General features: G+C 41.9%; 2 protein-coding genes across 3 annotated transcripts; one reads left to right on the forward strand and one right to left on the reverse strand.

The window, feature by feature from the left end:
• The first annotated feature begins 102 nt into the window (after positions 1-102).
• LOC137872673 (peptidyl-prolyl cis-trans isomerase FKBP14-like) lies at positions 103-4,156 on the forward strand. Its single transcript, XM_068711011.1, has 4 exons — positions 103-405; positions 1,385-1,536; positions 2,117-2,244; positions 2,735-4,156. Exons 1-4 carry the CDS (start codon positions 212-214, stop codon positions 2,891-2,893), a joined length of 633 nt encoding a protein of 210 aa, XP_068567112.1. The 5' UTR covers positions 103-211; the 3' UTR covers positions 2,894-4,156.
• A 10-nt stretch (positions 4,157-4,166) lies between these two features.
• wipf3 (WAS/WASL interacting protein family member 3) lies at positions 4,167-12,213 on the reverse strand. 2 transcript variants are annotated; one of them, XM_068711010.1, is made up of 8 exons: positions 11,966-12,213; positions 10,281-10,378; positions 9,310-9,463; positions 8,241-8,402; positions 7,413-8,126; positions 6,141-6,278; positions 5,137-5,241; positions 4,167-5,055 (listed from the first exon to the last, which is right to left on the reverse strand). In XM_068711010.1, the coding sequence occupies exons 2-8, from the start codon at positions 10,359-10,361 to the stop codon at positions 5,015-5,017; spliced, it is 1,395 nt and encodes a 464-aa protein (XP_068567111.1). In that variant the 5' UTR covers positions 10,362-10,378; positions 11,966-12,213; the 3' UTR covers positions 4,167-5,014. The 2 variants fall into 2 exon arrangements, with proteins under 2 accessions (XP_068567111.1, XP_068567110.1); XM_068711009.1 differs by having other exon boundaries at positions 4,167-5,241.

Genomic DNA, 12,213 nt, shown 5'->3' on the forward strand with positions numbered 1-12,213 from the left:
TCTTTCAGTGGTGAGCGGGATCGACTGTGGGCGTGGTTTTTTTGGAGGAAAAATTAACCAACCAGAAAAAAAGACTTCCTGCAACAAACTGTATGATGAAACGTCACTGCCACGTAGAGGACCGACTGCACGCGCGTCGCCGCTTGTTCTTGAAACTATTTTCGCGAGCTGCTTTTCCTGCCGTTTCTCCTGGAGGTTTGAGTGTGGCGACATGCTGCTGACCGTGCTGAGCTGGCTCTGCTCCTCCCTGCTGCTGTCTGTCAGCGGGGGGAAGCTGCCCGAAGCGGAGGTGCAGATAGAAGTCCTGCACAGACCTTTTCTCTGTCATCGAAAATCCAAGTACGGAGACATCCTGCTGGTGCATCATGATGGGTACTTTGAGAATGGGACCATGTTTCACTCCAGGTATGTTTCATGACTGACACGACCGTCTTTATAATGCTCACACCTGGTGGTTCCTGAGCAGTTAATAACGGAAGTTGGCATTTTGTTTTACCTCGTTTAGATGAAACCAATTTACTTTTTTATTTAATTTTGATAAACAATTGTGCATAGAAATGAACTGTAAAAACTTAAAATGCTAGTTTTCCTTTTCTCCGGATCAGCAAAGTTACTCCATTCGAAGTGCACGCGTGTTAAATCTCCTTGGTGACGCCTCCTTTATCAGGGTCACGTGATAAAACACTTTAAAGGGTCAGTTCAGCAAGAATAAGAGGAATACAAATGTTTTCCCTTCCATGGTGTTTTAGTTTGATGTGCTAAAGTTTTTGTCTCTGAAACCAACAGTACATCAGCAGCAAAGCACAGCTTTTCAAACATGGTGTTAAGTTAGTCTCAAAGCACCACGAACCACAAACAGGCAGCATATCTCTGCAGGGATAATGTGATTTTAGTGAGAAAATATGTTTTGTGATTTGGGTGAACTGACCTTTTTTAATATCTGAGATTTAAAATCAGTAATGTGAGAAATTTTCAGCAAGAATTCTTGATTTTTCTTCTTACTTTATTCCTTTTCTTTCTGCGATTGATCTCAAAACGCATTGTCCTTTAATGGAAAAAATGTAAACTTTCAGCCAGGAAATAATCCCATTAAACCACATCCACATTTTGTGATGTATATCCATGTTGTCTAGGGTGTAGTTTTCAATCTGGACAACATTTAATGAAAAAAGTGGTTTTGCACTACAAAGTTAAATTCAATATAATGAATGATTACATATTTTCATTACCTTTTGAAATTACAGCCAGAGATAGCCCGGTAACAAAGAGGTATTGACTCTACTTTCCTATATTGTTACCTGTTATTGTCTCTAAAGGGGGGTCTCACAGTCCCTCCCTTTGCAGACCTGTAACACTCCACTCCATGTTTGTGTTTGTCCACCAGTCGAGCTGAAGGTGACAAGCAGGCGGTGTGGTTCACACTGGGCATCAGAGAAGTGATCAAAGGCTGGGATAAAGGCCTGCAGGACATGTGCTCTGGAGAGAAGAGGAAACTCGTCGTACCTCCAGCCCTGGCCTATGGGACGGAAGGGAGAGGTACTGTGGCTTAGTGCATGTGCATGCAAACATCACTGCACGCTACTGTACGGATACACAGCACTGTCTTCTTAAAAGTGCTTGAGGTGTTGAGAATATATTAAATATTATCCCGTGTATTATGCATGCATGTATGTATATTATACTTGTCTGTCTTGTTTTGAATGGCTCTCTAGGACTCCCACACTGAATGAAGGTTTCATTTGGTGATATTAGTCCACTTTTTCTCAACATGGAACATGTGAACAATGCTATGCTTTGTCCTGGTAAGCACACACCACCCTAACAAGAACATCTATCTCTTCTGTGCCTAACTAACTTTTACCACGACGACGAAAACAAAAATGTCACGATTAATGCAACCTACGTTTGCTTCTCATTAACATTTTCCAGATGTTTTCTAACTTATTTACTCACAATTTAACTCTGAATGTGTTGCTGCATTCACTCACACGGGACATCATTTCTGCAGTACTAACCAAACCAAAATGACTTTCTTCATGCTGAAGTACTCTCACAGAAACCTTAGGTGATAGCCAGTCTCAGGTTTAGCTGACCTCTTGCTCTGTGGTGTTGTCAGGTAAGATCCCACCTGAGAGCACACTGACCTTCGTCATCGAGGTGCTTGAGATCAGAAATGGACCGAGGTCACATGAGTCCTTCCAGGAGATGGACCTCAACGATGACTGGAGGCTCTCCAAGCACGAGGTATACACAAGAGTGTTCAGAAAACACAAGTAGATGAATTAGCCATCGCCAACCTTCCCAACATTTTTGGTTTATGACCCTATAGAGCTAAACAATGCGTATTCACAGTCCCAGGAGCAGTTCCAATCTCAGATTGTGTTATTTTGATGGTTTTTATCTATTTAATTTTTCTATCATAACTAGTTAATCACCTCAAGACCCTTCATATTTAACCACTGCTATAAACAACTGGCACTGAGTGTGTGTGGCCCTCCATCAACGAGAAAGATGGGTTAAACAGTTGTGGAACAACTTTCAATAAAGATGACATCTAAGTTAAGTCAGAAATAATAAGCAGACCTGATATATGGGGCCCTTTCCTAACTTAATTAGCTTTTCACCAACGGGGTCAACTGTCGATCATCGAAAATCAATAAGAAATAAGATGTAGAAGCAACATCAACCTGTCTCTGCCTCATCAATCGCCCGTCTCTCACTCTCGATCTTCCAGGTGAAAGTGTATCTGAGGAAAGAGTTTGAGCGTCACGGCTACGCTCCCAATGACACTCTACATGAGAACATGATGGAAGACATCTTTGCCAAAGAGGATGAGAACAAAGACGGCTTCATATCCTCCAGAGAGTTTACTTACAAACACGATGAACTTTAAATCCTCATCCTGTCCCACGAAACACTCCCTCGTCTGCTGTCTTCCAAGTTTTCATTGATTTGTGGTGGAAATTTTTGGCACAGAGTTTTATTGTCAACAAATTATTTCACTTTTATAGAGGCAGTGTTTTGATCTGGTGTGAAGCTTTGAGGCCAACCACTCAGTCCCAGTGATGTTTTACTTTTTTGCATTATTGTGTTTTCTTCTACAAGAGCACACTCTACTCTGTCTTTCATACATGGTTAGTTTAAATTACTTTGAAATGTCGTCAGTTACTGAATACAAATTATATGGCAATTCCTGTCATTAGTAACGTAATCCATTGGATTACCAAAAAAGTGAATCTAATCTGAAATACTGGATTACTTCAAAATCAAGCTTTAGAAATATGGCACCTTTTATACAAAGAAAATGGACGCAGCCACCAAAATTTAAGTTTAACAAAAATTGTATTTTGTCTTTAAACATCTCTGCTTATAGTTGCATACTGTGGGCAGGCAATGTGAGAAGATACCAATAGCCAAATTTGGCTGTGAAATTACCCTTATTGGTCTTTATTTCCTGAACAAAATATAACCAGATCAATGTAGTTTACCTTTTTAGGGGTCTATTAGACAATAAGTAGTGCTATATTTTTTTCTGATTGATAAACAAACCAATCTATCTGTATAATAAGATTGTGAGTTTAAATTAAGTCATGAAAATGTGAACTTTGGTATTTTTTATTTCCTATCAAGCAGTTAAATGGGTATTTTTATAGGGCAGCGATGACTTTACATAGCAGGAAAAGCAGATGTAACAAAGAATATAATCACTCTGTTTCATATTCTGTTCTTCCAGTAAGCCAGCATACACAGTACTCAGGCCCTGGCGCTGGTAAACCTAAATGGAATGCAGCCAATATCATTATTATTATTAGAGACAGCTGTGTGTCATGTGAGAACAACTGTGAGAAAGGTGCATTGCACATGCAGACACAGCAGTGTCGATGCTGAGAGGGTATTTTGTTCAGCCCTGTTCATAAGCAACATACGTGTTCTCTCTTTCTTTCACAAATTTAGCCTACTGTGTCATGGACAGTTCAGTTATCTAACTGAATAATTCTCTCTACGAGCTACAATCCATGGAATACGTATCTGAAAGGACAAGGTGATGTTTCACACACTGGAATCTAGACGGTTCAGTTTCTATAGCCTCTTTAATGTAAACGCATTCTGGTGAGGGTTGATTTTTTTTTATGTATTTTAAAACCAATGTCATCAATAAAGTCAACTTAACAAAATACTGTGGTTTATTTGGTGGTCACACCTTGTAATACTGTACACATTGAACCAGCAGGTGGCACTGTCTTCACAGGTGTTAGTATGTGTTAATACAGTGAGAAAGAAAACCTCATTCATTAATTATTCATAACACCTCAGTGTAACTTAAAACTCATCCATACTTCTAAAATATCAGTATATTCTCTTCAACAGCTCTTTTTAGAGATGCATTTGTTTCTTATAAAAATAATTACTCAAACAGGAGCGCACCATTATATGAACCCTCAAGGTTAGCATATCTCAGTATTCACATTCAGTTTAAGATGAGGTTTACAGTCTGCTAACAGTGGCTATATACAGACGGTCATTGTCAAAAATGTATACAAGCACTTAAGGAACTACTTGTACAGTAGTTGCTGCTGGACCACAGAGCTTTACTATCTGTGTGTTCTGTGAAATGCTTACAAACTGCGTCAAGTGTCATGTTAAATATAACTGCTGGAAGACTGTGTGTGTGTGTGTGTGTGTGTGTGTGTGTGTGTGTGTGTGTGTGTGTGTGTGTGTGTGTGTGTGAATGTAACTTATGAGTAGGGAGAGCCCTCCTCCTCAAACACATTCAAAACATTCCACACTGGAAAAAGTCAGAGGTCACATAGTCAGTATAAGGCGGGACCCTGTTTGACACTAACATACACACACACACACACACACACACACTAAACACAAACAACACATACACACAGAGCCTGCAACCAAATAAGCCCATGACAGTTATGTTATTGTCATGAGGAGGAGGAGGGTTGAGTCTAACTGCCTGATATGTGTGTAGGGGGGATGAAGGACAGGGTAAGGCCTTGACTCATCTGAGGTGTGTCCTAATCCCAGGTGGTTTGGGGTTCACTGTAGGAGAGACGAAGAGGAAGACAGACTCAATAGATGACACTGAAGTCATGGGTGAAGAAGTGAAATAGTGAGTGTAACCTCTGTTTTCTTTGCTGGGGTAGATCCGAGGAAAAGGCTTGAATTCATCGGGAGGAGGGAAGTCCTCTATGGGGTGGAACTGGAACTTGGATTCAAAATCATCTCCTAAAAATACAGTAAAGATACAATCAATGGCTGCCATTTTGTTCTCATTTTCAAATAGAAGGTTATCCAAACTCTACCTCCGTAATCTGCCTTTTCAAAAATAAACTCCACTTCTCACCTTTTCATCCTAAAACCACCTTTGTCTAGTCTCCTTCACTCTACAGCACTTTGACCCCAAGAGTTACACTTTTCATCAATACAATCAAATTACATTGCTCCTATGATATTCAAACCAACAAGATATAAATCCCATTAAATAAAAGTAGATAAAACAACATAATGGTATAATACAAATCGTTGTGAGGCACTAAAACAATAGAGTGAAAACTTTATTTCATCTTTCCAAGTTAGTTGTACTTTCTACTGCTCAGTGCGTGTGAAAGGTATTCTTAACCCGTCGTTACTTTAAGAACAGCAGTTCATATTGTCCACATGCAGGAGTGTCTCTCATCATCAATAGGAGAAATTACTTTATAATAATAATAATAATACAAGATATTATTTTGCAAACACAAAGAAGCTCTGATTTACTTCTAATGATGAAAAATAAAATATAGTTATCATGTTAATAATACTAATAAGATAATAACATGTACATAATCCAGCACCTCTTTATTTGCCTAAAATTAGACTAAATGCACAATAGACAAAGTTTAAGACGGATTAGACTGTAGAAATCGCACTAATATCGCTGCTGTGAATTCTTTTGGCCACTCTAATCATGCGGTAAAAATCTGATAATGTGATAGCCCTAATTCTAATGAATTAAATTAATAAAATGTAATAAATTTACATTATTGTACTTTTACTATTATATCAAGCCACTCTGGACAAGAACATCCACTAAAAGGCCTCTAAAATGTAAGATAAACAGATATATAACCATAAGACACACTCACCCAGGCTGTGCAGGTGTCCATTCCTGAGACTAAATGGAGGCAGGGGAGGTGGTGGTGGGGGGGGAGGAATGCGGCTGGACAGCTCCGTAGAGGGGGAACGTGCAGGGGGAGCTGGGGGAGGAGCCAGCCGACCCACACCTGTTACCATGGGTGACAACATCAGAGGAGTCAGAGGGGTGTCAGACATCAATAAAATACATCCAAATCCAATGTGCTCTTTTATCATAACTAAGACAGGAAGATCATATTCACACATTGTCTCTCTGAAAACAAATAAGCATTGACTTGTAAATGCTGCTGACACAAAACAAACCCTGTTGGCTTTAATAACTAGCTGCAAGAGCTGCCGCAGTTTACAACCTATACTCGTTTGGAAGTTTCATACAAGTTTCCGACACACCACTAACAGTTACTACAAATATTTCTACTGGTATTTTTCTCCCCATAAACATGTTGTTGAATGTACAAATACATTGTGAATGAATATTTGTGGTTTGTATTACATGAGTATAGCCACAGATTTCTAACAATATTAGATACATATCGTATATGTGACTTCTGTATTTCATATGTACATTTTATTTTGTATAGGTTGTTGCAGCTTGATTTGGATGAAACTTTGTTGTATTTTTGTTGAATTGAAAAAAAAATTCCAGGGTTAAGTCCTCTCCAGACGGTATTTCATCTGACTATTTTACAGCAGTGGTTTCCAACCTGTTTTGTCTTGTGACCCTATAAAAGACAGTTATGTATGTCTACTTAAACCTCTCTTGAGGTTACATATGAGTTATGAACAGTTCTACCAAGAGTTATTTTCATATTTTCAGAAAACAGTATTCCACAAAAAAACAAAGCAAATATTTGATAGAAGTAAAACAATTAAAAATAAAGAATTATCCAAATCTTTCCTCCTTAAATGAAAATCGTCTTCCAACGCCTAAGATTTAACTTGTGCCACCCTTAGGGTTCCCAAAAACAACTGTTTTAGGGTGCCTTCCTAACTTGTAAATGAGATGAAAAAAATCCATTGTCTACTCTAGATCCATTTGTTTGTGCCTATTTACATCATCAGTTTATTAAGTTGGCTCCATCCTACGGACCATTCTTATGGCTGTACATTGTGTTTGAACATGAGTGAAAACCATCTCAATAACCACTGCCTCGAAAAGCTCACTTCAAACAAATATGCCAGCAGGTTATTTTTTTCATCTACCTCTTCAGAAAGATCATGGGTGATAAAAAGGACAATTCATCATCTTGGTGTGCTCCTACCTGCACTTCTGGGCACAGCAGGCGGACGTCGGGTCGGAGCGTTGCAGGGGTACGAGGGAGGCAGAGAGCGCATGGCTGGGGAGGGCACTGCTGCCACCTTGGGAGGGGGAGGGGGGAGCGTGGACGGGCAGCTGGGGCTGAAAGAAGCTGGTAGAGGTGGAGCAGGAGGTGGGGGAGGAGGTCCCAGTGGGTTGTCCCGCAGGATGGTGAACCTTGAAGGTTCAGAGTGGACTGGGGAGGGGGGCAGAGGGTAGAAACAACCGGAGGAACGATCTCCTGGAACAGCAGAGGGAGGCTGGAAAGGTGGAGGAGGCGGAGGAGGAGTAGAGGGCTGGGAGATGATGGTGTGGTAGGAGTGCTGGATGGGGAGCCAGGTGGGCTTGGTGACTTGGGTCGGGGGTGGAGGAGGAGGGCAGGAGGGGAGAGGCGGAGGCCTGTTTGCCGGTCGCTCTTGGAAGGCCTGGGGTGGGGGAGGCGGGGGAGGACCAGAGGGCGGGGCGGGTGGAGGCGGTGGGGGAGAGGAAGCGGGGAAAGAAGGTGGGTGCTTGCCACTGTGAGAGGGGGAGGGAGGTGCAGAGGACGAGGGCGCGAGCGGACGGTGGACGGAGCCTCGGAGCTCCGCCGTCCTGTGAGGCTCGGAGACGCTGCTCGTGTCTGCTGGCGTGGGGGGGTTCCACAGAGGCTTCATGGAGGCCGAGGAGCTTGATCGGGACACTTTGACAAACACACACACACACACATACACATACAAAAAGAGAATCATTTGAGTGGTCAGTATAGTGTATAACAATATTTAGATTTAGTCAGAGCAAGACATTTTGCACCCACCTGGGGTCTTGCCCGCTTGGTCTCTTTGTCCTATAGGCCTGAGAGTGGGGAACCCTCCAGCAAACAGCCCACCCAGTGAGGGTCCCATGGGTGCCGTCCCTCCTGATGAGCCCTGAGAAGCAGCAACACTGCTGGATACATCTCCAGTGCTAGCCTTGGGCTCTGGGGAACAACACAAGTACACATACATTACTAATGATTAATGACAATGACATCACTGTCCTTTTGGTGTCTTTTAATCATTATATATTTATCACATTATTACAAAAGGTTATTGTTTTACAAGACTTTATGTGCTCTGCAGGTGTTATAATCGTGGGAATTTTGTTCTTAATTCTGAAACGACAACATGAAGATGCAATAGTTCAGGCACGAACATGAGTATATTTTGCACCACCCAAATCATATGATCTCCCTGAGGGCCAATTACACACCTTTTCACAAAACAGAGCAGTCTGTTTCAACTGGCCTGGCTCAGTGTAACTGACAATGTACTGTAAGCTACTATTTACATGTAAGTTTAACTAATTACTCAGATTTAATGTTACATTTAATGACCTTTGCAAAAAAAAAAATCTGAAAATTTGTCTTGCAAACAGGTGAAACATGCAGTCGAATGCACACAGACTAGACAATACTGAAGGCTATATAAAGCACATACGTAAACATTATTATATAAATCTTGTATAGATTCAATGCATGTGTTGCCTATTGTGTTTGCCCCTGTATACATTGTAGCAGTTTCCCATTCTGCCTGCATCTTTATCTGCTGTAGGACATTCCTTCCTGAAAAGTCCACTTGGTGTGTGTCTATTCTTAAATATAGGTCAAAGAGAAACATGCTCCCAATGAACTACATTAAATACAACCTGCACCCCTCCTCTCTTTTTACCCGTATACACCGCAGCACCTTAACACACAAACATACACCATTAAATCACCTTCCTCTGAGCTCCACATCGAGAATTACTAGAAGTCGGTGACACCAGATGCATGTGAGTATCGTTTAGTGTCTTAACTGAGAGCGTCTGTGTGCATGTTTGTGGCGTGGTAACGATGTTGCTCTTACTATCGACGGCGGGGGCACTGCGGTCGTTGACCTGTGTGACTTTCTTGAGCCTGGCTCCTTTCTGGATGTCGGCCAACAGGGCATTCCTTCCTCCTCCTCCTCCTCCTCCTCCTCCTCCTCCTCCACAAGACTGGAGCTTAGGCTCCGACGGACACTGTCACACAGTGACAAAAAGAGCTTTTATGTAGCAGTGACAAGTGTTTTGCCCAATATGTGTTCTGTCTTACAGTAAGGGTCCACTTCAGGATACTAATTGTAGTACAGACTATTTTAATAATCAATTATTTAAATAATTTATGGCACTCATAAAGAAGATTGTAAATTGAATTCCTTTGGGTTTTGGACAGACGATCAGCCAAAGCAAGATGTTTGACACCATGGACTATTTTTTCCATTTATTTTCTTAAAGTTTTTACTATTTTCCAACAAATTATTAACATTGAATCCCCCCAAAAAATCGACAGAGAATAAATAATAAATACTTGCACTGTGTATTTTCAAGAGTTTTAAGTTTTACTTGATGTGATCTTTTTACATAATAAAAGTGGGGGAGAACAACTGTATGGCGTCAACACCATCTTCTCAACTTCACCTCAGCTCCTCTGATGAAAAGATACAAACAAAAAAAAGAAAGAAAGAAGATGCAGTGAAAGCATTCAGCATATTGGTGTGTCCTTGTTTGCTGGCAGTGGCGACTCATTTAACATGAGGACACTGAACGCCTGCTGTGGAAACATAACACTCTCCTGCTACTGAGAGTCTGCTGTCTGCCCTACTGTGTGTGTGTGTGCGTGTGTGTGTGTGTGTGTGTGTGTGTGTGTGTGTGTGTGTGTGTGTGTGTGTGTGTGTGTGTGTGTATTACCTTAATCAATAATGTAAATAACCTACAGGTGATGGTTGATGGTCAGTGAGAAGGACACGAGTGAGTGTTTGCAATTGCTTGAGAGAATGTTAGAGAGAGACAGTCTTACCGGTGGCAGGGCAGCGCTGGGTGGCGGTGGAGGAGGCGGAGCCAGGGGAGGCGGAGGGGGAGGCGGTGGGGGGACTGGCATGATGAGGCCTCAGATACCTGCAGAAGACAATGCACACCCTATGACGGAAAACAAGACGCCATCCTATCCGCGCACTGCGGCCAATGACCACCTCTATAGGACGTTTATTTCAGAAGCTGCTACTGTGTAAAGGGGGAACACTCGATGACCTCCTGCTCTCTTCCCTGAAAAGGAAGAGCTTTCACCAGCGTATAGAGCGCAAAACAGGAAACAGCAAGCGCTCCATCCTCTCTAGAGAAATCTGACACATCCTCCCCCCCGCCCCTGTCCTCCTGCTCTTCCCACAATGCCAATGTTGCAGGACTTGCGAGAGGAACAATGGAGAGCGTTGTGTGAAAAGTAATGGACCCCTAGCCTTCAGTCGCTCAGTGACTGAAGGCCTTCGCTGCAGTAAGTGAATGGAAAACACATTGAGGGAACTCCACAGGAAAAAGGCGTGCACACTCATTGTTCGAAGTGATAAGCGCCAGTGGCCAAACAGCAACTGTCCAGGAACAGTTTATGTCCCAGATTATATCACCGTCTTTCAATCTCCACATGCTGTTGGCAACTCAGCGAGTAAATGATCCACAGCGACAGTCACTGAGATCTCCACACTTTTCTGACATCATAAATTCTTGACGAGCTGTCTTGCATGTCTCTGAAAGACTGAAAACACAGCGAGGTCTGTGCACGTTCGGTTCTTTGTGGAATTTGCACATGTTGCTCCTGAGCAATTTAACAAAACACAGAACAGAAGTTTGTTTTGGTTAAACCTCTATGTCCCTCTGTGTGCACGCACAAGTTATGCCTCCCGTCTATGCAACTGGCAGACTGTCCTCCGTTGCTATTTCTATCTTCATATCTGTGTCAAGCAGCCTCTGTGACTCTGCTATAGTGTAGGTCTTTAAAGGGGACAAAGCTGGACGCTGGTCAGCTGAGCCCTATTGGAACACGTGGGACATTCAGTGGAAATGCTCCTCTTTTCTTTGACCTCTAGGAAGTCTTGTTCTTCATGCTGTCTTCAAAAAACAAGGAAGATCTGATGACACACACACAAGCAGCTGGAAGTGGCAGCTGCTGCAGCCTTAACTAGCGAGTTCTATACTTTTTTATGTGAATGACATGCAAAAGGATTGAGGGCATGGAGCACCAGCTGAGGCTGTCCTGACTGACTTGAGGATGAAACGGTCATCTTGTATGTATGAATGGAGAGGGTGTAATGTTGTAAATCAATGGGTTTTCATGTAGTCTATGTCTGTGATTGATGTGTTGACAGTAGCCTACTTTTAATGTTGCACCAGTCAAATTCTAAATAAATAAATTGGATTTCTATTTCTGGAGTTTTATAACAGGTTGGACGTGTAACAGAGAGTTAATTGCCCCCCACGCATAAATAACAACACTAAGATAACACATTTGTTTTTCAAAAGGAACAAACGAGTCTCAAACCTATCCACTAAAATCACCCTTTGGGTAGACAGTAATAAGACAAGACGATTGAATAAACAGTTATTGTAAGAACCCTTGTCTTTCCCTTATAACACATTCGAATTTGCAGAATTAAGAATTGCCACCTGTCACATACAACTGTGCATTAATAACGGACAGCAGCGTTGTCTTACCTTAACGAAATATCCGAGATTCACCTGTTAGCAGAGAGAGCTTCAGTGAGATAGACCACAGCACACTGGCCTCATAGTGCGCTCTCCACGGCGTTATTTATTTATAGTCGACAACACGTATCCGGCGTTTTAACTGACAATAACTAAAAGTTCCACAAACTTTTCATTTTACTTCACGTTGGTGCCCATTGAGTAATGAAAAAAGCATGAAATAGCGATCGCGCACAACGGTTTCTATCTGACTCTGG

Source organism: Cebidichthys violaceus, unplaced genomic scaffold (genome assembly GCF_023349555.1).
Source record: "Cebidichthys violaceus isolate CVI_PGR_0920_01 unplaced genomic scaffold, fCebVio1.0.p SCAF_16, whole genome shotgun sequence".
Classification (NCBI taxonomy): domain Eukaryota; kingdom Metazoa; phylum Chordata; class Actinopteri; order Perciformes; family Stichaeidae; genus Cebidichthys; species Cebidichthys violaceus.